Here is a 26918-nt window from a genome sequence, read left to right on the forward strand (position 1 = left end):
ACTGTATTGGGACATTTGAAGAGGAACAGAACTTAACATCTCAGTACCTCTTACAATTGCATTGATGGAAACAGCATTTCTCTTGAATTTTAAAGACATAACACTAGAGAAGTAGTCATACTTCCTTTCTGGATCCATCCTGGAGCAATGAAATTCTTTTGCATCTTTGCTCAAACAATACAGTGGGCCTTACTTTTGAGTAAACAGTAATATGATGGAACTGGTGTTTTTTATCATCATAATAAATGACTTGAAGTTTTTTAAATGGTACAGGGATGTCTCAGCCTCTGCCTTAATGTTCATCCAGGTAGATTTTTTTTTTTTAAAAAATGAAACTTTCAGTGAGTGACTTAATCTGTGGCTTCTGACCCCAATGAGAATTCCACTGTGTTACAAGGAATAAAATACTTCACACCCACAGGAGGGTTTCAGGATATAAAGTCAAATGTACTTCACAATAACCAAACATTCAAAGCCAAAAAACAAATGTTCACATGAGCTGGTCGAACATTTGAGTAGCTGACAACCGGCTTTTTTGGATAAATATTTATCCAGCATAATTTCTGCATCTTAAAAACACCACTATTTTGCCTGTTGAAACACAAACTAATCTATGTGTGGCTTGTGGCTGAAATTCAGCGATATTAACTCTTCAGGTACAATGCCATAAAATGTCTCCTTTGCAGGTCTAGCTCTGAAAAAAAAGGCAAGATGTGACTCTGGGGATTAAAATATCCTGTCTACCTCGATGAGCTAATGTTGTATAGTGATTTGAACACTGGACTAGGACTCTGGATACCAGGATTCAAATCCCTGCTCTGCCATGGAAAGCATACTCTCTCAGCCTCAGCAGAAGGCAGCAACAACCACCCCTCCGAACAGATCTTCCCAAGAAAACCCTGATAGCTTTGCCATAAAAATCACCATACGTTGGAAACAACTTGAAGCTACACAACAACAAAACTTGCATAAGAGTTAAATGTCAAAGGAAATACAATAGTACATATCTATGTGTAGGACTTGTCATGGTAGCATGAAGGAACTAGACAAGATCCTGAAGTGTAAAGATATATCATTTATCAAATTTAGGATTATCCATGTCATCAGAGTTTCCATTTTTATGTATGGTTGTGAAATCTAGACAGGGAAGTCAGCTGATAAGATGAAAATCAACTACGTTTTGAGATATGGTGCTGGAGAAGAGTTCTGAGAATGCCATGGACCATTAAAAAGACCACTGGGTGGGCAGATCAGGCCTGGACTCTCCCTAGAAGCAAAGATGACTAAACTTGGGTTGTCATATTTTGGTCATATCATGAGAGGAAAGGACTCACTAGAAAAGACTACTATATAATGCTTGGTAAAGTGGAGGTAATAAGAACCGACAGACTCAGTCAAAGAAATCATGGCCATGAATCTTAAGAATTCTGAAGCAGATGGGCAGGCTAGTTGAGGATAGGGTGACTTGGAGGTCTCCCGTTGATAGGGTCAATGAGAGATGTGTGTGTGTGTGTGTGTGTGCGTAGTTTGCCATGGGCAATGCTTTTAACAGAGTCATTTTAAAGGGAAGGAAAACGCGTAAGATCCAGGTAAGGAAATTTGATTCAGTAATCATGACCCTCCATGTTGCTTACAATTGTAAGCCTTTTTTCCAAGTCAATAGGATTTATGAGCATGCAAAGTAGCTCAGGGCTGTAGCCTCAGTCAAAGGCAATTTTTAGTCAAGCAATTTTTTAAAAAGTGCTAAATTCCAGAAATGAGGAGGCTCATCTAATGTTTCCCCATTGCACAATTTTTTACAATAAGTACCATTCTTGATGTTCTGATATAAACACTAATGCACATAACTTTGCTCAGTCAGACACAAATCTGTTGGCATTTCGTGCTGCACATAGCAAATTTCATGCTTCAATTTGGGGAGAAAATTGTCTATTATCTACTCCAAGATGTCTTCAAAAAGGCATTCTTGAGTCCCGCCGTCCATAGCCGTAAAGACAAAACCTTTCAAGCGAACCAATATAAAGAGACAACAAACAACAGCACACCCATTTCAACAAGGATTGCTATTGGGGAGTGTGCATATGTTCAATATTGTATTAAAAATGTGTGGCATTTGGAAAACAGTGCCCATCTTGCAAGAATTATTATTAGATGAGTTTTCAAGTCAGGTGAGTTCAAGCCACCTGGGCAGGTTACAGAGTAGATCTGGAAGGAGAAGAGGGGTGCTCTGCAAAAAGGAGGGCCAGGAGGACAAGCTAAATGCAAAGCTTTATTTTTTCTAAACAGAGGGATGGCCTGATTTGTAAGATGTTGGAGTACATCCTTAAGCTGTTTTTTCAAGGGAAGGAGGAAAACTACAGGGACCAAAGCAGGGGATAGGCAAAGAGCAAGCCAGAATTGTCTTCTCACTGCTGCAGATTCATATGGGCTGCATCCACACTGCAGAAATAATTTTTGGGAAAATCCCCAAAGTAAAAAAGCAGTGCAATTCTGTGCACTTTTGACACAAGTTAATATCATGTTAATGCTCAATTAGCCCAACATGTCTGAAAACAATCCCACTATTGCGGGATATTCCTGGGATCTAAACTGCATTTATCCATGGGATTTGGGTACTTTGCCTCCCGTGTGATAAGGTCCTAAGAAAGAAACTTGAAGTAGCCTGAAGCTTTGCCTATTACTTTGCTATGCCGGGTCACACCTAGATTAGTGATGGGAGCTGGCATATTTTGGATAATGTATGGAAAACTGTACCTTGGTAATTTATTAATGGCACACAGGGCCCAAAGGTTTTTAACAGGAGAGAGAACAATTGTTAAATATTTGCACTGACTGTCTTGTATTTTTGTTTGTTTTTGCTTTGTCTTTTTACACAGGTCCCGTGAATCCACCATACCCGAGGAAAGAAAAAGGAAGCGCCTGAGGACCAGCAGCCCACATGCCCTGAGAGAAGGCAAGCCCTTCTCCAGAGGCAGGGGCATTGACTGCATGGCACATTGAATACTTGGAATGAACAGAAATATTTCTTCAGATGAAAACACCAAGATGATTAAGATCTTTTGGTTTGTGTTGTGTTGTGGACTGCTATAGGGGAATGAGACAAATTGTTGGATCTGTGCCCATGCGCCAATACACATTAGGGCTGGAATCCTAATGATTCAGGGTCAACTCAGCCTAGCATCCTTCTGAGGTCGCTAAAATGAGTACACAGCTTGTTGGAGGCAATTAGCTTACAGTTGTAAACAGCTTAGACACTGCTCAGTGTGGTATGAAGCAGTCTATAAATGAAGCTGCTATTGCCATTCCACTCAATAATACTCAAAATGATCAGCAATACCTGATTCAGCTATTGCCACTAGTGCAACTTGGTACACTGCTTATTGCATTTATCATTACAAGTATTATGATTTGCATTTATATGTCTTTTTTTCGTAATTACTAATGTGTTAAAAGCTTGTCTGCCTGCTAAGAATCCCGGAACAGAGAAAGTAAAATGCAGGCATTGTTGTTTCAACCTTGCAGCCTTGAGAAAGTGTGTTGTGTGCATGCCAGTATATGAAATGTCTAGGATGTGCAGGAGCAGGAGGTGGGGGCCAACCAGCAAGAGGTGATCATGCACTCAAGTAGCTAGGATGGTCTGTACAAGATAATCACAGTGTTAGCAACCAGTAGAATGGCAGAATTTGTATTATTGAGGACAAAGGATGATGTAATGATGTAACCAGAGTATAAAAGATAACTACTCCCCTTGATCTGGGCTGCTTGCTTTCTGCTTCTATTGATATGCATTTCACTGCCTCATCTGCACAGATGAATTAAACCTTTACTACTCCAGCTACCTGGCTTGCTTTTTTGGGATGGCGGGACAAGTAAAACAGGGAGGGTTTTTCTGACAACACTGGCACTAGTCAATCCACAAAGTTGGACACAGTTAGTCCTTTGCATAATAATGCAGGTGAGGGAGGGGAGGAGGAAATTGAACTGGCCTATTTAAGCCCTCCATGCACACCAAATGAGAAGATGGAAGGAAGTGAAGACAAAAAGCTTGGAGCAGCCTGGATACAAAACCCTGCAAAGCAGGGAGGATGGGGAAAGGGAAGTCTGTGGCATCATTAGGGTTTCCTCCAAAATCCCCTTCTCCTTCCTTTCAGGGGAAAAAAAGCCGTCACATCTGCATTAAAAAATCCACCAAACACCAAGATCTCCAGTGTCAAGTTATGACAAATATGCATGGAAGAGCCATTTGGTGAAAGGATGAATGAGATTTTCAATGTCTCCTTGGAAAATACACATACACACACAGAGGGAAGCCATTAGTGGCAGCATTTGTAAAACCACCACTAGCAGATAGATATATAGATATATCTGATAGTGGTGGCTTTGCAAAATACACACACACACACAATAAAAGAGTTTGTAGCACCTTTGAGACTCACTGAAAGAAGTTGGCAGCATGAGCGTTCGTAAACTAAACTCTACTTCCTCAGATGCATTTACTATATACTTGCATTTTTATATATGTGTGCGCATATATATATATATATATATATATATATATACACGCACACACATATAATGCAAATATATAGTAAATGCATCTACGTAGACTATGCAGCATGAGCTTGCGTAGTCTACTTCTTCAGATGCATTTACTATATATTTGCATTTTTATAGATGTATGTGTGCATATATATATATATATATATATGCAAATATATAGTAGCTGCATCTGCGGAAGTAGACTAGTTTATGAACTCTCATGGTGCCCACTTCTTTCAGTGAGTCTCAAAGGGGCTACAGGATCTCTTATATATAAAAGATCTCTATCTTAAAAAAATAAAATAAAAAAAGATGTCAATTGAAACGAATGGGAGAAAGGAATCTTCCCGCCGCCCCTGTAAAGCGATATTGGCTCGCTCTTCCTTCCTTCCTTGCCTCCCTCCCTCCCTGATCCTTTCATTTAAATAAAATGTATAGGCTAATGCCCTAATTGAAATGGGAAACATGATGTGTATCTTGCTGGAGCAGGAGGCTGCCTATTGGAGCCCCGGCTGCAGGCTGGCGATTGGGAAAAAGACAAGGCTGTTCTGTCTCGTCTTCTGGGCGCGCGTGCATTTCTCACCCGGACAGGGAAAGAGGAGCAGCCAGCCAATCAGAGAGCCCGGTTCCATAAAAGCTGGCCTCTGATTGGACGGCTAGGGGAAGAGCCCTGGAACAAAGAAAAGTCCCTTTTCCCAGGTACAGCCTGTGCTTTTGCTTCAGTTCTGATTGCTGGCTGCTGCTGAGTCTGACTCTGGCTGCAAAGCAGCAGCAGCATTTGGGTTGTGTAGTGTCACTAGGTTTGAGCGTGTGTCTGCTGTGTGAAAGGATTTTTTAATTTTTGCACTATATATATATATATATATATATATATATATTCATGCAAATCTTAGGGGGGGAAAAGGCAAACCAAAGAATAAATCCCCCATAAAATCTATGGAAGACCTTTAGATGTACATCTTTTCTTTTTTCTTTTTTGCTTTCACTCTGGACTTCCAAAAATTAGTATATATTAAAAAACAAATCGTCTGCCAACCCAAAGCCCCTCAGTTGCAATGCAGTTGGTAGAAGGAAAAGGTCAACTCGATTCAATACAGACCGTAAGTACGTGCTGCTATTGCTTCTGCTGCTTGTTGGTGGCTTTTTTATGGCACTCTTTTTTAGGAAAAGGGGGAAGTGATCTCTCTTAATCTGGACTGGCTCAGAGGCAAAAACAAAGGAATGTGTGGATCGGAAAGGAAGCGTGGATTTAGGAACAGGGAGGACTCTGGGGTGTGTGTGTGTGTGTGTGTGTTGTGTGGATAGCACTGCAGTTTTCTCTCACACAAATCATCCTTAACGTGAACTTGAGGAGATGGAAGGGAGGGAGCATTAAAAGGCATTGCTTTGGGGTTGGTTGCTGTTCTTCTTTAACTGCCCAAGAGAGGGAGAATAAAACTGACAATTAGAGACCCTTATTCCCTCCCTCCCTCCCCAGACCCCTGCCTTGCAGTCATGGAAGAACTAGGGGTTGAAGACACAGAAGATGTTTACATTTATGTCACATGCAAACGACCCATACACAAGGAGGGAGGAGCGGGGGGAAGGTGGGGATGAGTGGGGCTTTGGTGCAGGGAGACTGTTCCTCCATCCACACCTCTCCCCTGCCCTGGATATAGAGATACGTATATAGATATAGATGGCTTTCAAATTAATTTTTCCTTTTTATTGGGCAGCACCAGGCTGAGGTGATATATAATATGGAAATGTAGGGATGTGTATAAGTGTATGTATATATCTACACACACAAACACACACCCCCCCTATATCCATATTGTATATCATACTATATATGTGTGTGTGATTATATATATATTATATACATTTATTATATATACACACACACACCCTATATTTCCATATTATATATCATACTATATGTGTCTGTGTGTAGACACAGTATAAACACCTATATCTTCATATATATCATACTGTATATGTATATATATATGTGTGTATACATACACCCCCTGTATCTCCATATTATATATCATACTATATGTGATATATATGTGTGTGTGTGTATACACACACCATAAATACCTAGATCTACATACCATAAATACCTGTATCTACATATATACTATATCATACTATATATGTGTATATATATATATATATATACACACACTCCCATTTCATATTAAATAATATACTATATATGTGTGTGATATATATGTGTGTGTGTGTGTACATATACATACACACACACCATAAACACCTCCATATATATCATATATCTCCATATATATATATATATATATATATCATACTATGTGTATACATATGTGTGTGTGTGTATATACACCCCCATATCTCCATATTATATATATATATTATATGTGTGTGTGTGTGTGTACACCTATATCTCCAATGTCTCCATATTACATATCACCTCAGCCTGCCATTGCCCAATAAAAGCAAAGATTCATTGGAAAGCCAGGAAATGTTTCTTTGAAGTGGGGAGGACTGAGGGAAAGCAACGCCACGAAAACCATCCCTCACATGTCTTTTTTATTTTAAACGTCTCCCTCCAAATTAAGCATTCAGAGGAGTCCAGGGAAGAAGAAAGGTTGGCAGGCGCTTATTCCTCTCTCTCTCTCTTTTTGCAACACAGGCTTTGCAAAAAAACCCCAAAAACACCTTGCCTTCCTCCTCCCCTCCCTTCTTTTTAACTCCTGAGGCGCCACTTTCCTTCACATTCAGCACTAAGCACCAGAAGCAAAATAATCTCCATATACTGTATATAGTACTGCATGTGTGAACGTGTGTATACACACACACACACACAGAGTGATATATAATATGGAGCTATAGTGCGCGTGTGCAGATATATTCTTCCCCCCACTCTCTCTCCCGCCCTTTAAAGGCCAGATCAGTATTGCTTGCCACCCATATTTTATAAATATTATTTACACATATAATTTATTCATATATTTGTATATAAATTTATATACATATATTTAAATTTATATATTATTTATAAATTATTCTAAAATATATTTTATTATTTTGAATATATATATATATATATATATATATATTATTTATGTATTATTTTAAATGTGTATATATATATATATATATATATATTATTTTGAATATATATATATATATTATTTATATTATTTAGAATTTATATATATATATATAATTAATAATATATATATATATATTGTTCTGAGGCCAGCCCACAGAGCCCTTGCTCCTCGCGTGACGTGGAAAGCTTGAGCTGTGACCAAACCGCTCCCTTTTGAACCCTGGATGGTGGTTGCTCCCTCTTCTCACGCGCCCATCCTCCCCCTTTGCTCCCCTCCCTGGTTTCAACCGTCGCCAGTCACCCCTCCATTTCTCCCTCAGCAGACACTGTTTTTGCCACAGAACCGTCTCTCTCTCTTTCTCCTCCTCCTTTGCAAACCTATCAGCAATTCATTACAGCTTTTAGCCTCCCCCCATCACCACACACACACACACACACACAACACAGCCAGCTAATTAAAAATCCTCCTCAGGAAAAAGAAGAGGAGGAGGAGGAGGGGGAAATGGAGGCAAAAAAGATGAACCAGCCTTGGCTCTTCTGAGGGGGAGAAAAACCTTTATGTCCCTGAAACAGGGTCTCCCATTTTTTAAAAGCTCTCTGGACTCTTTTAATGACTGAATGAGCCCCCACCATGAATGCCTCACTTTTTTGAGCTCTTGTTGTAAATAAATAAATAAAAAACAAGTCTCCCTCCTCTCCATTTAGTGTAGGAGACTGGATTATTATTACTACTACTAATAACAAAGCTTAAAAAGCCAAATGAGCCTCCCTATTTTGGTTTGCTCCCACCCCAAACTTTAACTGGTGGGGATGGATAATGAGCCCCATGGGACTCTAATGACTGAATGAGTCCCAACAGTGATGACTGGCTCACTTTTTGGGAGCTCTTTTTAAAAACAAATATCTTTCTCCAAGGTTTTATCAATAAAAAATAAAAAACCCTAGACCCAAAAGATATCCTCCATTTTCTCCCACCCCAAACTTTAAATGGTGGGGATGGATAAGCATCAGGGGACAGAATGAGCCCCAATATGACTGTCTCACTTTTGGGAGCTCTTTTTAAAAACAAACATCTTTGTCCAAGATTGGATTAATAAAAAACAAACAACCCTTAAACCCAAAAGACATCCCTCCTTTTTTTCTCCCACTCCCAAACTTTAAACAGTGGGGATGGTCTGAATGATCCCCCAAGACGAGTGTCTCACTTTTCAAAGCTCTTTTTTAAAACAAATCTGCCCCCTTCGAAGATTGGATTAATAAAAAACACCCCAAAACCCTAAAAATAAAAGCCACCCCCTTTTTCTTTTCCAATCCCAAACTTTAAATGGTGGGAATTGATCAGCATTGATAAGCTATTGGCTCCATTTTAACAGGGTCTTCTTCTTATTGTTGTTCTTCTTCCCTGCCACCCAGTGTTTAGATAACTGGTTTTTATCAGAGTCTGGGTTTTCTTCCCTCCCTCCCTCATCTTTTCTTTCTTTCTTTCTTTCTTTCTTTCTTTCTTTCTTTCTTTCCTGCTCCTTTTCCTTCAAGTTAGTTCAAGAAGTCAGATCTGTCAGGACTAAGGAGGAGGAGGAGGAGGAGGAGGAAGGGGGGATTGCCACTTCCCGACTAACAGGCAGAATCCAGCCCAGATTTTCAATCCTTTCTTTCACTCCCCCCTTTTTTCCTCTTCCTCCTCTTTTTCTCCTTCTTCTTTTTCTCTTTCACTAATTTCCCCCCGATGTTCGCACATCCAGCCTTGTAACAACCGGACGCCTGTAGTAGGTTTTTCTCTCTGTCTTTTTTCCTATGGAGCCATTACTTTTGCTGATCAGGAGGAGGATGGCTGCAGCAGCAGGAGCTGGGGCTGGAGGCCGGATGTGAAGTTGGGGGCAAACCTTTTTTTTTGCTATCATCATTACCATCATCATCATCATTTTGCAATCTCATCTTGGTGCTTTGTTCAAAGCCAGAGAGGAAACAAAAAGCAAAAGGAGCAAACAAAACAAAAGAGATTTATCTGGTGTTTTTTTCCTTCTCTCTCTCTCTCTCCATATTATTATTTTGCCTTTCCCCCCCAACCCTCTACTTTTGGGGAGGAGGAGGAGGCTTCTGGTGTTGTGAATGTGAAATACTACCTTCCAGCCTGTGGAGTTGTGAGGAACAGCAAATTATATACATACATACATACATATATATATATTGAGGAGGAAAAGACAAACCAAAAAAAAAGTGGAAGAGGAAAGAAACCTCTGCTTTTTTCTGTGCCATGGTGGAAGGAAATATGTTACTGGAGGATTACTCTGGCAGAAATGTTACTTGGCTTCTCCTTTATCCCTTGCTCTTCTTTAAGTAAAACAAACAAAATGAAATGGGGCACTGAGTTCTTGCTGAGACCAGGAATTTTTTTTCTTTTCTTTTGATTTTCTGTCATAATTAAAAATGATAAAGGATTAAAGGTAAGCAATGTACGTATTGTAAATATTTGGACACTCAACTATTGGGGGGAAATGGGGGGTGGGCAGATTTCCTTAAAAGATGTTTTAGCTGAGCTGTGTCAAAGACACACACTCGTTTGCGGTTAGAGAGGCCACCTTGGTGTAGATCATTTAAAGTGTATGTCTTAATCAGTTTCCTGTACAGTCAGTAATGCTATATTTAACAGACAGAGGTGTGGGTCGCTCAAGAGGGCATTGGGAGCACTTTTAGATGTTATCTGCTGGGCATTTTAAACAAAAATAGCTCATCCCACCCGCTCCCACCCCCCTGTTTTACAAAAATGTAAAATGAATGCACTTTTAGTGCCTCTTTGTGTGTACATGTGAATGCCCTCTCCTACCCTCCCTCCTCCTTTCCAATGAGCTAATCTAATCTAGGGAAAAGTAACAGAACTTGAAGGGGGTCTGGTTTAAAATGACACAATTTGTGGAATGCATTTTAGGAGGGAAGCTTCCTCTCTCTCTTTGTGCCAAGGTGATCCAGAATCACATTCCCAGCTTGGATTCTTGAGCTTTGTGGATTTAAATCCTGCAGTATAAAAGGTTTAATTTTTAAATTTTTTTAATTTTCATTATTTTTTGGTGGCTATATGGCATTTTAAAGAGAGGTCCTGGATGATGGGATGCAACTTCAGGGAAGATGCTCATTATCAAAGGCTTCAATTTAACAGACCTCTTAAAATTAATATATGGAGTGTCCTTTCTCTCTCACTTGCCTCTCTGTTATTAATTTTATTATATTCTGGTAACACCCAGCAAAGAAATATTCGACTTTTCCCCTTCCTCACAGGAAAAAGTGGGATCTGGACTTCATGGTACATACCCAGCTATACCTGGGGAAGGAAAGGAAGAAGAGTTACACTTTTAAAAAGCCCCACGGAGATAAACGAATGTCCCCTCATCTCCAAAGGAAAGTTCGTCTGATTTTTACTCAAGAGGTCTCATCTTCAGGATGTCCTTGAACACTTCGACTGCTGGCAAAGGTGTGGATCCAAACACGGTTGATACTTACGACAGTGGTGATGACTGGGAAATCGGGGTCGGGAATTTGATAATCGATTTGGATGCTGATTTGGAGAAAGACAGACAGAAATTTGAGATGAATAATTCTACCAATTCCAAGGATTGTGGGGGTCTTGCTTCTAGTGGAGTGAATGCTACCTCAGCCTTAGCTGATGGCCTAAAATTTGCTTCTGTTCAGCCCCCTGCTCCTCAGGGGATTTCTTCACACAAAGAAACTAGCAAATCAAAAGTGAAAAGGAGTAAAACTTCGAAGGATGCTACTAAATCTCTGCCTTCTGCTGCCTTGTATGGGATTCCTGAAATCAGCAGTGCTGGCAAGAGGCAAGAAGTCCAGGGGCGCCCAAGCGAGGCAACTGGCATGACTCCAACGTTGGGTCAAAGTGTGAGCAACAGCCCAAATGGCAATAATACCACCACCAGCAACAACAACAACACTATTGCCTCTTGTGGGAAAAATAAAGAGGAGAAACCAGGTAAAACCCAAGGCAGCAGAGGCTCCAAGCGGGATAAGGATGGAGGGAAATCTAGGAAAGACAAACAACTTGACCTGCAGCAGGGACACCCCAACAACAGTAGCCAAACTTCTCCTGGGCACTTGTATGGGTTTGGGGCCAAGGGAGGTTGTGCTGGAAGCAACAGCCCTTTCAACTGTGCCTCCTCCACGGTGGGGGATGTGAACAAAAACTCCCTGGATTCAGGGTTAATGGGGAACTCTATTTTGGTAAAGAAAGAAGAAGAGGAGGAGGAGAACCACAGGAGAATAAAGAAACTGAAAACAGAAAAGGTAGGACATGTGGTTCCCCCCACCTTGTTCTATCCCTTTCTTCGTTGTCTGATAAACTTTCAACAGTTCTTATTTGCTTATGGTGTTTGCATATTGTTCAATATTTCAAACTCCTTTCTTTGTGGTTAATTTCCCCCCAGCCATCTACTTGTACTATGGAGTAAAGGTCATCTTGGTTTTTCTGTGTGTTTTGTTTTGAAAGAAAAAGTACCTGCATTGTAGTTTTTATTAGTTTTGGCTTCAGTATGTTTATCTTGCAAGTTGCTAACTTGCTGGAATTAACTGCCTGGAATGCAAATCTTGCGTGTGTTTGTGTGCTTGTATTTTTCTCACACCACTAAAAAAGTGGCAGTGTCCCGCCTCCCAAGTGGGAAAGTCACTTCCTTCTCAGCAACCACAAAGAGAGGCATGAAACAGATATTTGACTCTTCTAACTCCACAAGGGGGGGGGGGGGGGGGGGAATCCACAATGAGGTGTGGATGTGTGAGTGTGTGTGTTAGAGAGAGAGGGAGTGAGACAAGGAGGTGCTGTAAGGTGGAGGGAGTCACTTGCTTGTACAAAACCCAAGCAGCCCTACATAATTCAGAAATGGCCGTAAGGAGTGCTTTGTCAGCAGGCATGCAGTGTGCTTCTAACCTGTTTGGAATGAGGGTCGTGGGGGAAGGGCATGCTGCAATGAAAGCTATGTGCAAAACATTTGTCTCCAAATACAGGGGAACACTTTGTCCTCTGTCCAGCAATCTCTCTCTTTCTCTCTCTTATCTGGATTCTCAGTGAGTTCCTGGATGGGCACTGCTTGTTTGTGGAGTAGCTGAAAAATGTGTGTGTTTTTCTTTCCTCTTCACTAAAGTCTGAAGGATGTTCTCTGTTCAGGATAAATGGCCTTGCATTGTGCAGGGAGGTGGAGAGAACTGGTTTCTCTTGGCTTATTGTTATTGCTCACTGGGGCAAGGTTTGGTGTAAGCAACAATTGTTCTGTATCCAGAAGGACAGAAGGTTTCTTTGTCATCCAAGGAGCTATTGTTGGCTTATAATTAAGAGTCAAATTAATTCTACAGGTTGTTTAAACAAAGACAGCCCCTCCTCACAGCCTCTGCTCAGGGTAATAGCTTGTGACTACGTGAGTCAGACAATAGTTCTCACGTTACTCCTTTTTTACAGTTCCCAGGCTAAAATGTTCAGAAATGGGAAACTTCCTAAGTGATGCATGAAGTGTACACCAAGTTGTTTACAGGTGTTCAGGAGGGCTGAAGGTGTTGGACTGGATTGCACTGTTTACAAGATGGATGACTTCTTGTTTCAGGATTGGCACTTCAGTAAATACCACCCTCAAAACTCATGGTTTTATCCTGCAACAAAATTTTTCCTTAATTTGATAAATCACAGTTTACAAAAGAGCTGAGTATAATTAGAAGACGTAGCCTTCTCTCTTGTTCAGTGTATAATACATATCTCCTCTCTGATTTAGTACTTGCTAATATGGCTTGTACTGGTCTGTGTAACTCTTTCCTAAATCTGTTTATTTTATTTTATTTTTTTAAAAACAGTTTGCTTTGCTCCCAAAGTCAAAGTGTATCTGTCTTCTGAGTTAGCAAAATGCTTCTGCTTGTTCTGAAAAGTATCCTAAAATCCCATGCTCGTTTTTATTAACTCAGTACAGTAGGCATTTGCTTTTGTTGCCAGCAGTCTTCAAATTGCAGCTCTCTAATCTGCTTTAACTATCTAGATAAATTGCCCTAATCCAGTCTTCACAATAGTTGTGGTTAAAGAGTCAGAGCCATTTGATTGGATTCAGTGGATGCCTGGAATGTGGGAGGTACTGCCCTTTTGTAACCCCCTTAGCCTTTTAATCTTTCAGCCAAATGTTCACATTCAACAATTTTGTTTAGCTTGCAATCTGAACATTTCAGTATCTCAAAGGCTGTTGTCATGGCAACAAGAGATTAGAGAGTGGTGTGGTTTTCTCCAGTTTTTGTGTTCCATTTCATACCAGTCACACAGGATATTATATGAGGAATGAATTCATATATAACAAGTACATTTCAGTCAGTGTAATGTAAATGAGGTAATGTGTAAACTAGGAACAAACCTGTCTGGAGTAGCTTTTTGCCAGAGGAACACTTCTCCTTGCAGCCCTTGCCTTTATAGCATTGCTGGAGCCTGAATTGCCAGTAACACCCCCTGCTCTTGGCTTGTACTGACTTTAATGGCTTTACTTGTTAGAGCCCTGCAGTGCTGCCAATTGTCTGTCACACTGGTGTGTTGGCTTACTGTCTAAAACATCCCTCAGGTTTTTTACTTCTGGGAGAAATTCCTTTCAATCAAGGCTTCTATATGTGAATGTGAAACCTTGCTGGAGAAGGATGTGGCAGTTCTTGTTTTTGTTATGTGTTTGTGTGTGTGTGTTCCCCCTCTTTTTGGACAATCGCATGCTGAGATCTGGGAAAAGAGATATAATCTTTCCTCACCAATTGATGCAAATATGTGACTTGCACAAAAATGATGTCTTTAGCATGGATTTATCAGCAATGGGTGGTCAAATCAATTTCCATACTCAGATCTGAATATCCTTTAACTGGTTTTGCATTTAATTTAACAACAAAGCATTTAAAAATGTTGGACCTCTTATGTAGAAGAGTGCTGGGCTCTCCCAGTCCCTCCCATTTCAGAGAAAGCTTAGATCCCTCAGAGGTGTAGTTACTATTTAATTTTTGCGTCTGCTGCAACTCTCAGATTTAGGGTTGTTCTTCTGCTGTAAATGCATGCAGAACATGTTCACTTGAGTCTTGTGGGATCCAGTTGCTGTGTTTCTGTATTCTCTGAAAGGTGCCACTCCCCTAATGTGTAGGTGAAGTCAAATCCTGTGTTGGGATTCTGTAATGTCTGAGGTTACCTATTTGTTTAGACCATTTGGTAATCAGCACACCAATGACATGTTTAGAGGAATACTACAAAGGGAATGGTTTGGTTGTCAAGTTGTGACAGGTGGATTAGGAACCCATTCATGTCAGAATAAGAATGTTAAAAGGTGATCCCTTTCAGCATTGCCAAATACCAACTGTAATAAGTTAGAGAAATAGTTAATCAAGTCTGCTGAAGGCAGGTTTTGCAATGTTCTACGGTTGTTGCCCTGTGTGTACTTTTAAATGGTCTGGAGGGATCTGGAGGTGTATTTCACATAAGTTCACCTGTGTTACACATGCTTAGTTGAGCAATTTGCAAAGTAATTAGTCACTTGGTATCTTTTCCAAATCAGTGCATAAATAGCTAGCAGAAATAGATACAGTGGATCCTTGTTATATGCTGGAGTTTGATTCCAAGATCCCCCATGTATAACAAAATCTGTGGATGCTCAAGTCCCATTAAATATAATGATAAAGCAAAATGATGTCCCTTATAAAAATTGAAAAATCAAGGTTTGATATTTGGAATTTATACATTTTTGAACATTTTCAAACCATGTATGCTTGAATCCGTGTATAAAAAATCTGTGTATAAGAAGGGCCGACTGTATTTTGTACTTTGATCAACAAAGAGTTGCCACTCATTTTTTAGAATTAATTTCTTACTGTATATTTATGTACATTTGCCATGGCTTGGCACCTGTAAGTCTGGTGATTGGTTATTGTGTGCATAGGCACACGTTTCATGTTTACTGTAATGTCATGGGATTCTGGACATAATTTGCAAAGTGAAGATAGCCAAGCCTGTTTTGATTTAATGAGTGATGATGATGCATTTTATTTGTCTTAAAAATATGTCTGCAGATGCTAGTGTTTGGGGCTCATTTATTCACTGTGGCAGGGAGAATGGGGCAGAAAGGTCACTGGCTGTAATTAAAGAACAAAAGTCCATTGTTTGACAGCAAACCGTTGTGAAAGCTGCATTACGATTTAGATGTTGAAAACACTGATAACTATTGGGTGCTTAACAATAAACACAACTCTGGGTTCTTAATGTTCTATAGTGCTGTCTAGTAGTGTGACAACGTTTTTGGGATCTAGGTGAGGAGGTGCTGCCCTTTGGCTGACTAAAGCCTTCTTTGTGAACCCAGTGACCTTTCAGACCAGACCCATTTTGTATTGAATTCCTTTGGAAGGTTAAAGTAACACTGAAACAATACAGAACGGCCTGGAACATTTATAAAGCAAAGCATTTTAAAAGCATGAGGTTGTTTTGAATTACCGGGGCAGGAGTGGGGGCAGGGATACAGTTCACACAGGACACTAGTGCGTTTTACTGTTTAAATAACTTCATAAATACAATGTTACAAAAAAAGAAAAGAAAAGAATAGAAGGGATTGTCAGGATGTATTTGAGGTTAAGGTTGTTGGCCATATTGTAAAAGGCTTTCCTGCAATCCTGTTTTAATTATGGTATATAAATACTGTACTTCTTTTTTTAAAATAGTATTTTATAGTCCCGTAAATGAAATGTATGTTAAAGTGCTAAGCAAAAATCCCCTGTAACCACAGAAGTGTTCAGTAACCAGATTTCAGGAATGTACCATCTGTTCTTAGTTTCCAGTATAAAAACAAGGCTTGAATAAACAGATTTGCCCACAGTTTTACTTTTTCTTTAAGATGCTCACCTGTAACTTTGTACTAATGCTCTGATATGCTCATACATGTATTTCAATTCATTGCAATTTTTGAGGAAAACTTAGCTGGCACTGAAGAATAAGGAATCAATTCTAGTACACAAACATAATGACGGCCAGTTTTTCAAAGATCTCATTATTTTGCAAGCACTTACATGATTCTAGCAATTTTTCCCCCAGAGGAAAGTGGGGGGGGGAGGAGGAAAAACACCCCAATGATAATTTTAGTAAGTTAATAACCACTTTTCAAATTGTACATAATAAAAGCTGTTTGCTAAAATTTCCAGGAAATAGGCTCTTAAAAGTTAAATGAAACGGTTGGTACATTAGGTGGTGGTGGTGGTGGTGGTGGTGGTGGAGAATCATTTTTAAATACTGTATTACAAATGGAATTTCTGAATTCTTAGGCAGTACAAATCTTGGCTGCAGACTATGTATCTTGGATAAAACATCATCCGGCCTTTGTTTGAGGTCTGTTATTGAAGCTAATGACTGGTCTTGTGCCGCCTTGAGATAAATGGCATTATCTCTGAGTAGGCTGACAGGAAACAGACATGTTAATGGTGAAGCTGCAGGGAGGATCTGCTGTAGTTCTGACAAAAGAGTTAAGCAGAGACCCCTGGTTGCAATCATTAACACATAATGCATTCCTGCTTTTCCTGGCAGGTCTGTGATAATTGGAAAGCTATTTTATCTACAATTACTTACACCACAACACTGATTCTTTAGTACCACTGTGTATAAAAACTTGTGGACCTTTTGTTGGGGGCAAGGAAGCAAAAATATTGAAAGAGCAACAATTCTGTTCTGTCTGCAACTGATATTTACAGAATGGTGGTCTTTAACCATAGAGTTTGTTTGTGTATGTGTATGTGACGTGAACAAACTTGATTTGGAAATTAAGCGCATTCTTAGTGGTTTGGAAAAATAGTATTCTTACAGTGTTGCTTTAAGAAGTGATAGGATCTATCTGGCTTAAGTCTTAGAAAAGCATCTGTTTGGATTAGAACAACTGTGCATCCATCCTGTGGAAATTAATTAGTGGAAATCCCATTGTGTTGTGGAGCCTTAAGGGTGTCTGCATAAGTTCATGGAGATGATGATGGGAAATTTTTAAGGGCTCTTCTTATGACTCAGAAACCATGTAAACAGCATACAGGTTCACACACCTTTCCACTCCCTGTTGATTAGAGAGGTACCTCAGTTGATGAAATTGATATGTTCTTGGGCATTACTTCTTTAACAGAACATTTGATACTAGAGGCAGAAATAACATGGAAAAACTAGGTGTTAGATTCATATATGACACACACAAAAAAGTAATTCAACATATGTCAGCAAACCCTTTATTCAGAGCTAACAATATGCACACGTGAAATTAAATGACCAGGTCAGGTAAGTCTTGTGTTAGTAAACAGAAATATTTTGACAGTTCTAGAAATCACTTGTTAAGCACTTGAGGGCTTCTTCCAAAATCAATCCAGGGTTGACTTTTCATTCTTTCATTGTCTTACTTCCAATTTCCATTTTGGACGCCAGATTGCTAGATCTATGGTGGTTTTTTTTAAATATTCTGGGTGGTAGCTGCTTGCTCTCTTCCTTTTTCTTTATTTTACTATTAACACATGCTCAGCAAAGGATTATGGAAGTGGGTTTAGCTTGCCTGTTATAGGCCCTGTACACACGGGCCCTTTAGCATGTCCTGGCGACGTGCTAGGGTTGCCTTGGGGCGCCATTTCCAGACGCCCCACAACCCGAGGACGTCGCCAGGAAGTCACAGCTGTGTGGCGCTGTATACACGGCGCACACAGCTGTGACTTCACTGCCCCACACCTTCCAGATGGGCGTGTGCGGCAGCGACGTCCTTGCACCTCCACAGGCAGTTTGCTGCGGCACTAAAAGGAGCCGTTTTTAGCAGCCCTTTTGTTTCTGCATAGCTGCGCTGCGCAATTTGGATGATGTGGTGTGGTTATGCGGAAAAGAGAGGCGGCTGCTGGCTGCCTCTTTCTGGCGGTCTGTACCCCGCCATAGTCTTGTACACACATACACAACTACAGTAAAATCCCACTGGGGCAGAATTCTACTCTTTCCTAGATTAAGCTTTTAAAATTGCTTTGTTTACTAAAGACACATTGCTGCAATCCAACACTGACAGTCTGTGTTTCTCTAGTCCCCTTTCACCATCCAATCCAGTGCTGATGTGTCTGAAAATTTCCCATCTAGATAGAGACTGAGAAGGAAAAGTGAAAAGAGAAAATCTTTTTAAGGACGATATATAGCTTGATTTGCAATGTAATAGAGCTGTATTCTGCTTTAACTGCAGTGGCAATGTCGTGTGGAATCCTGGGGTTTGTAGTTCAGTGAAGTCCAAGAGCTCTCTGGCTGAGAAGTCTAAATACCCCCTCCTTAAACTGCAAACCCCAGGATTCAATAGAATGTTGCCATGCCAGTTAAAGTGAAATATAGCACTACAACAATATAGTGTGATAAGGATCTTTAAAAGAAGCTGCGCTGTCAGAGTATTCATTAGCTGAGGTATACCTGTAAATCCAGAATTATTGTCACCTCTTCTGCACTTGAAATACGGTAATGGTTACTGCTTAGAATTTTGCCTGTGCCCTTCAAAATCTGTCCATATGTCATTTTCAAGCAAGCAGTTGACAGTACTTACAGAATAATATGGAATAATAATTCCTGTTTATTTATAGAGATTATTGATTTGTTTAAGTATTCATTTTCTCAAAAATTCTTATAACAATAGTACAAGATAAAGCAGTCTTATCATATACAGACTGAATATCCCTAATCCAGAATTACGACATCTGAAATATACTATTATATACAATGGCATAAAATGCTGCCCCTTATATAAAATAGCAAAATCAAGGTTTGCTTTTTGGATTTTTTTAAAAAAAAATCTTCAAGCTTTGGATGCTTGAATCTATGGGTGCAGAATCTGTGGATATGGAAGGCCAACTGTATTCCTAAATCTTAAATGGTTCACGTGGGTGGTTGAGATAGTCACAACTTTGCTTTCTGGTAGTTTGGTGTACACAAACTTTGCTTCATGCACAAAGCTATTTTTTAAAATATTATGCATAAAATTACTTTCAGGCTGTGCTTATAAGGTGTATATGAAACAAATGAATTTCATGGTTAGACTTGGATTCTATCTCTAAGATACCTCATTATATATATATATATATATATATATATATATATATATGCAAATATTCCAAAATCTGAAAAAAAAATCCTAAATCCAAAACACTTTTCGGATATGGGAGACTCAGCCTGTATTGCTGGAAAAAGAAGGAGGTTGAGAAATTGTTGCTAGCTTTATGCATGGAATGAATTTGCAGCTAAACTGAAACTGGGACACCCAGTCCTTAGCTCTTGTTCTTGACCACTAAACTACATATGTTCCTAGAGTCTAAGAAGATAATTTCTTTTTACTGGAATTACTTTATCCAAAGTCAGGAGGCCACTGGCTCATCTAGCTCAGCATGGTCTGTGGATACATGTTCTCTAGGGTTTAGTCTGAAGACTGAACTGAGGATCTTTTGCATACAAAAGGTGTACTGCATAAAGTTGTACACACCCAGCCCCTGAACTATGGCCCTTTTCCAAAGGAGTCTTTCCCCTAATTTCCTGATCTATATTCATAAGCATTATTTAGAATCTTGATTACACACAAATAACTCAGTGAAAGTGGTGGTGTTAGTGGGATTTTGGCAACTTTCCCGAAAGCTCAAGATAAATTACTGTATTCTGCCTGCATCTGTCCTCCTTTTGTGTCTGCATGATCTGTTTTCTAATGCACTCCTATTCATGTTCTGTGTGATCAGGTCTACAAATAACAGTACCCTTCCTACCCAATGTAAAAAAGCACATCTAAATGTAGTTTTGGTAAATGTGTTGATAATAGGGATAACAGTAAATCAGGGTTAAGATTTTTCCCCCCAGTTTGGAAGCCTTTATACAAATGACACGCACAGTAGATTTATTTGTTTATTTAAAGCATTTTAACCCTATTTTTAAGCATAGAGAGCTCTCTGAGCAGCTGCATATATATGTGTCTTCAAATTGCTTGTCCATGCATAGTGACCCCATGAATTTCATAGGGTTTTCCTAACCAAGAAATACTCAGAGTTTATAGGATAGAAAAAACAACACTTCCTGAATCAGGGAACTAGCACTGTTCTGCAGAAACACTGTAAATTACCCCCGTTCTCCATTACAAATCAAAGCAAATGGTTCCCTAAACTCTGAGAAGGATGCCTGATATTGATAGGTTTGTCCTTTGGTGTCATTATGAGAAAGGTGCTTGATCCAATTTTTAATTCAAACTGGAGTATTTACAGGAACACCTGTAAATACTCTTTCTGTTGCTGAGTTGCAGCATGTTGCATGGCTAAATAACTGCAACAGGATGACGGTTTCTCTCTCTCAGTTAAGTAGATCCTTCTATGCCTTAGAAGCAATTTGTGTGTACTTTTCCTTTTTTTAGTAGTGAAAGAGGAGGAACGTGAGTCCTGGGGCTGCATATGGCCTCTAAATCAGTTTTTGTAGGAAGGCTTTGAGTCTTTTAGACTGTTGTCTTTTTGGTTATATTTTAAAAAGGAGGGATGAAATGCCACTCTTAGAAGCATCTGGGAACAGTGATTCTCCTTTGAAATAGCTCACAGGACCCCCAGTGCTGTTTGAAAATAAGAAAACTTGTTTTTCAAAACTACAAATGAATGTCCAGTCATTTCCAGTTGTTGGCTCTGTGAGAATGGGTCACTGAATCAGCAGTAGCAAATTGTAAAAACAGTCTTTTCTTATGCTTATTTATCAATAATAACAGAAAACAGTCAGTGTTGTATCACAGAGTCCTGGTTTGAAATGGGGACTTGTTTAAATTACAATTAAATCTTCAACATGTCTATTGAAAATATTCGCCATTGAGGTCTGTGGAATTTATTCCTAGATAAGCCTTTATTGTTGTGTGCCGTCAAGTCCTTTCCCACTTACAAATACCATAAAGGCATTGGATCCTGACTGATCTTGGAAGCTAAGCAAGGTCAGCTCTGGTTAGTACTTGGATAGGAAATTGCCAATGAGTAACAGAAGCTGCAGGCTACATTTCAGAGGAAGGAACTGGCAAAACCACCTCTGATGATTCCTTGCCTAGGAAAACCCAATTAACTTCATGGAGTCACCACACATTGATAGGTGGCTTGAAGGCGCGCGTATGCACATGCACACAATATACATGTACAGTTTTAGCCTTTCACTGGTTCTATTGTGTCCTTTGATTGTTTTCTCTCAGCTTCCTGATATTTTGTTGAGATAAAACCGGGGCATCCCCAAACTCTGTAATCCAACGGCAGAGTATAAACTTAAATTTTATTTTAAATTTTAAACTGGGATTGGCAAGTGCTTGTTGGAGGCCAGTAAATTGGAGCTCAGTTCTGCTAAAACAGGAGTGTTGTTGATAAATGATTTTCTTCTGACTTCGAAGGTAATGATTATGCATGCAGCTACATTCCTGTTAAGGATCTGGTCCACAAATTGTATGGGTTGCTACACTGGTCCAGTATGGTGAACTTTGAGGACATTTTGAGCAGGTTTTGTTGGTTTTGCCTGATGTGGTTGCTGTGGCACTTCATAAGTAGTCTGACTATACCTGTTTGTTCTCTGTGGACATCTCATTTGGAATTTTCCATGTGACCAGAACACAGCTTGGAAGAATTCTTTTTTTAGACTACAGCTCCCAGAATCTCCTAGAATGGCTGGGGGAGTCTGAGAGTTTTAGTTTAAGCACAGTAAATTTTCCAAGCTTGGGTATGGCCATGTGTGTATCTGTTATGGGAGATGTGAACTGTAATCTGGAAATGGTGTTTAGTACAAAATATAGTAAAGAATATAGCCAGTATGATTTTTGATTTGCATATTGGACTAGGACTCTGGAGACCAGGGTTCTAATCCCTTTTCAGCCATAGAAACCCACTGGGTGATCTTGGGCAAGTCCCACTCTCTCAGAGGAAAGCAAGGAAAAACCCTCTGAACAAATTCTGCCAAGAAAACCTTATGACAGGATGACCTTAGGGTCACAATAAATCCGAAACTACTTGAAGGCACACACTAACAATTTAATATAGGACAGGGCAGCTAGGTTATTAAATGGGACTGGACACATCTTGTTAGTCCGGAAACAAAAGAATTGCCTCAAAATTTATTTTGAGGCCCAATTCAAGGGGCTCTTTTTAATTTCCACATCCTTAAGTGGTTTTGGAATAGTATTCTTTTGATTTCTTGTGCAGAAGTAATTGGCCTGAATAGAGATACTCAACATAGGGGTTTCTGTGGGTTCCTGTTTTAGGTGAACTGGAGCAGGACATGACATTGGATAGGGCCTATTTCTGTTACTGCACCTTACTTTTTGTTGTTGTAGTATGGCAGAAGGGTTTGGATGTAGCCTTAGCAGATGAAAAGGTCTCCCCCCCTCCTGCCTTTGCCAAATGCTTCTGATCCACAATGGAGAAGGTGGGAGGAGAAATGATCTTTTTCAATTTTTCCTATTCTTCCAGTATTTCTCAGCTTTTCATATGTTACATCTTGTCATCATCAGAGGAGCTGGACCCCATCACAGATAAAAAGCAAAAGCCTAGTTTTCCCAAGACAGACATTTATATGCTCACAGACATTTATTTAATGATTATGTTTAGCATTTTAATAAGTTTAAAGAGCCAGCATGTGGGGTAGTGATTTGAATGCTGCACTACAACTCTGAATACCTTCTCAGCGATGGAAATCCGCCAGGTGACTTTCCCTAAGAAGAAGGCAAGGACAAACACCCTCTGAAAAATCTTGGAAAAAGCCACCCCCCATAGATTTTCCTTAGGTTCGTTATAGGTGGGGAATGATTTGAAGGCACATGACAACAAAAAGTAAGTTTTAAGGACATTAAAATCTAGTCCTAGTATTGTTGGGAATCAACAGTATTGTTGGGAATCAACAGAATCAACTAATATTATTGGGAATCAATAAGATAGATCCCATCTCAGGAGAAAGGTAATTTTAAAAAAAAGGAAACACAGGAAACAAAAATACTAATTTCACTAGCACTTGAGAATTGTTATGGAAATCCAGTGTCCTATGTGTACTACTTCTGCATCTTACAGATGGTGCCCATACAACTGTCTGAGACCTATTGGCGTGTGCCACTGGGGTTCACCAAAACAAGTAAGGGAAGTGTTTCTTGTGGGGGAGGGGGGATAGAGGAGGGGAATGATTGGTGAAGATCATCCTTCTTTGTTTTGCTGGTGTGTGTGTTTTGAGGAGGACCTTGCTCAGCAGTTGTTCCCTCTGAGGGAACAAAAGCTGGATGCAACCCATTATTTTCACAATGACAGTGTAAAACACATGCCAATTATCAACCATTATTATTTTGAATTGCATGCATCCTTTAATATAGCTCATGGAAAACGAGTAGTTTTGCAAAGCCATGAATTGCTAGTTAGGCATACAGTAAAACATTTAGATCAGCTCATTTTTGCTGACTTGATTTTACTAATTGCTGAGCTTGGCAGAAAGCCCTTTGGTTCTGAATGAAGGGTTGTAGATAATATTGGTTTGTAAATTTGTGTTGAAAGAGGATGGGTGTTAGCACTTAACTCCTGTATCCAAACTTACTTTGAGTTTTACTCAAAGAAGGTTAGACGATCCGAGAAGTAAAGCTGAATGAGGCAAAATGTGTAATCGTGTAATATAAAAATGTCCCAAAAGTGTTTAAGCCACACCCATAATTGCAGAGTCTTTTTATTCCCAATACTTTTCTCATTTTATGATTAACTCCTTATGTCACAAAGAGCTTTTACATTACCAGGTTTTAGCCGTTTGATACCACATTAACTATCATGTCTGTATAGTTTGGCAAGGCAGTTAGAATACTCTCCTAATTAATGCCGCAGCTCTCCTTTGAGTTCACAAGAATTCTCTAGCAGAAAATGCAAGCTCCTTAGCAAACTACAAATCTCAGAATTCCACTTCGTTTGGTACTGAACAGTACCAAACCATTATTGATATAAATTAAGCTTTATAAGTGGTAAATGATGCTGCAGATAGTGAAGCTTTTACATAGACTGGTAGATTTTTTGACAATCATTTGACTAGTTTCATAAGGAGAGGATTGCAGGCAAGTGGTTGAAAACAGCCTTCCTGGGTTTTTTTACCATTTCTTTTTCCTGTTTCATACTAATTCTGTAAGAATGTTATTCTGTATCCCTGTTTGAGGTCTAAATTACCCTAAAGCAGTGCTTCTTAATTATTTTCTGTCATGCCCCCCCTAGGAAGAAGAAAACATTTCATGCCCCCCGCGCGACTGTAAATACTATCATTTGTCTATAAAATTGTTATAAGTACACTTCTGCATAACAGAGCCTTGCGCCCCCCTTTACGGAGCCTCGCGCCCCCCCTGGGGGGCCCGCCCCACTATTTGAGAAAGGCTGCCCTAAAGGCATGAGAGCCTGTCTGATACTTAGATGTTAAATAGGGTCTAGTTAGTACTTAGATGGGAGATGGCCAATTGAATACCAGGTGTTGTAAGTTGTATTTCAGAAAAAGTAACTGGCAATATCATCTCAGTCTTCCTTGCCTAAAAAAAGAAAGAAATTATTGGAGCTGCCATAAATCAATAGGTGGCTTGAAGGTGTGTGCGCACACACATGCAAACACACACACACTATTTTGAGTATGCATTCATGTTTCTTGGGAATTGTCACTGTAAACTAGCATGAGGATAGTAAGTTTGCAGGGATGTTTAAACCTGTTCCATGTGAATGCAGGTTTTAAAATTAGAGATACTTCCTTAAAAATGAGAATGTGTCCATTTAGTTTTGTTCAGTAGTTTTGGAAAGCTGATATTTTAAGCTGTAGAACTGGGTCGTGTTAACCAGGAAGCAGATGGCATTGTGCCACAAAAGTATAATTTTACTTAAAAAACTTTAAAGGTTTTGATGTTTTTCTTTTCCCTCTTATTTCCCTGATGGTTTCTTTTTATTGAAGGGTAACTTGAGGAGACCTGGTAGCAATTTTATTCCCTTCCCATGACAGTTTCAAATAATAGCATGGCCTTTGGTTGCCAGTCAATTTTATATCAGTCAGGCTGATTCTGGTTTTTATCATGTTGTAATAGACTATAAAAAGTATACACTTATAGTTTTGCTGAAGAATCTGACTCTGTTTTTATGTTTCTGTTAACAGTAGAAAATTAGGTTTCACATGGTCACAATGTGCACTTCCTATTTCATTTTTCTTTGTTTTAAGAAAACATCTGAGTATAGAGACTCAATCTCTTTAGACTGTGTCAGTAAGAGTTCATAATATATTGTTTAATTTTATATATGTACATTATTTTTATTAACTATTGGTTTTATCCGAAAGTGTTGTTAGCCATAAGATTTCTTTGTATAGAAACAATTTTTCTAAATGTGCTCCATCTATGTCATACATTTCTAGCATGATGGGAAAATGCCATGTTTTTCCTTTCCAGTGAAATTAGGTTGTATATTTTACTGTATTATGTTTGCTTCAGTTTCAGATTAGGAAGAGTAAAAAATAACATGTAAATGTCTTTCAAAAGTCATACATAGCCAAACAATACTATTTTTTGGTTTCCGATAATCTTCTTAGGTGATTTGTGTGGTTGACTGATATTAAAAGGAACTACAGTCCTCCCTCCCTATTGGCGGGGGTTAGGGGAATGAGACTCCTGTGAATATGGAAAAATTGCGAATAACTCCACTCCCCACTTAGAAGCCAGTTAAATGAACGAGTGAGTGGGAGAAGAGGAGCAGTGCTGCATGGCCCCCTTCTCCTACCCTCCTATCCCTTTAATTGGCTCCTTGCTCCTTCTCCTTCCCGATCCTTTTCCCTGGGCAGCTGAAGGAGAGGATTGGGAGGAGAAGGCAAGAGATGCCTTGACCCCTCCGAGACCCTTTCACTCAGCAGTCCTTCCCCTGGGAAACCCAAGGAGAGGATGGGGAGGAGAAGGCAAGAGGTGCCTTAGCCCCTCTGACATCCTTTGCCTCCTCATCCTTTCCTTAGGCAGCCCAAAGAGAGGATCAGGGAAGAGAAGGGTCATGGGGGGGTGCAAGGCATGTCTTGCCTTCGCCTCCCGATCTCTCCCTAGGCTACCCAAGGAGAGATCAGGCAGGGGAAGGGGGAAGAATCCCCACATTAGCAGCCTTGATCTCATGAATAATCAAAACCGTGAGTCTTAAGACCGTGAATATGGAGGGCTGACTGTATAGTATCTATACAGGAAAGTATGGATGATATTAACAGAGTCTTTCTGCCAGTGGACTCGATACCATTGGTGGAATGGGTTTGCCCTCACCCAGGGATGGCTTGCATACCCCAAATTTC

General features: G+C 39.7%; 1 protein-coding gene across 5 annotated transcripts in view; it reads left to right on the top strand.

The window, feature by feature from the left end:
• The first annotated feature begins 5339 nt into the window (after positions 1 to 5339).
• Positions 5340 to 26918, top strand: part of ZNF608 (zinc finger protein 608) — a 148637-nt gene continuing 127058 nt past the window's right edge. The window contains exons 1-2 of one of the 5 annotated variants that reach the window (XM_042451506.1): positions 5340 to 5643; positions 10889 to 11905. In XM_042451506.1, the coding sequence (XP_042307440.1) occupies positions 11051 to 11905 (855 nt within the window). In that variant the 5' untranslated portion in view covers positions 5340 to 5643; positions 10889 to 11050. Of the gene's footprint in view, positions 5644 to 9160; positions 10060 to 10888; positions 11906 to 26918 lie in introns of those variants that run through there. The other 4 variants (XM_042451505.1, XM_042451507.1, XM_042451504.1 and 1 more) reach the window with 4 other exon arrangements.

Source organism: Sceloporus undulatus, chromosome 2 (assembly GCF_019175285.1).
Source record: "Sceloporus undulatus isolate JIND9_A2432 ecotype Alabama chromosome 2, SceUnd_v1.1, whole genome shotgun sequence".
NCBI classification, from domain to species: domain Eukaryota; kingdom Metazoa; phylum Chordata; class Lepidosauria; order Squamata; family Phrynosomatidae; genus Sceloporus; species Sceloporus undulatus.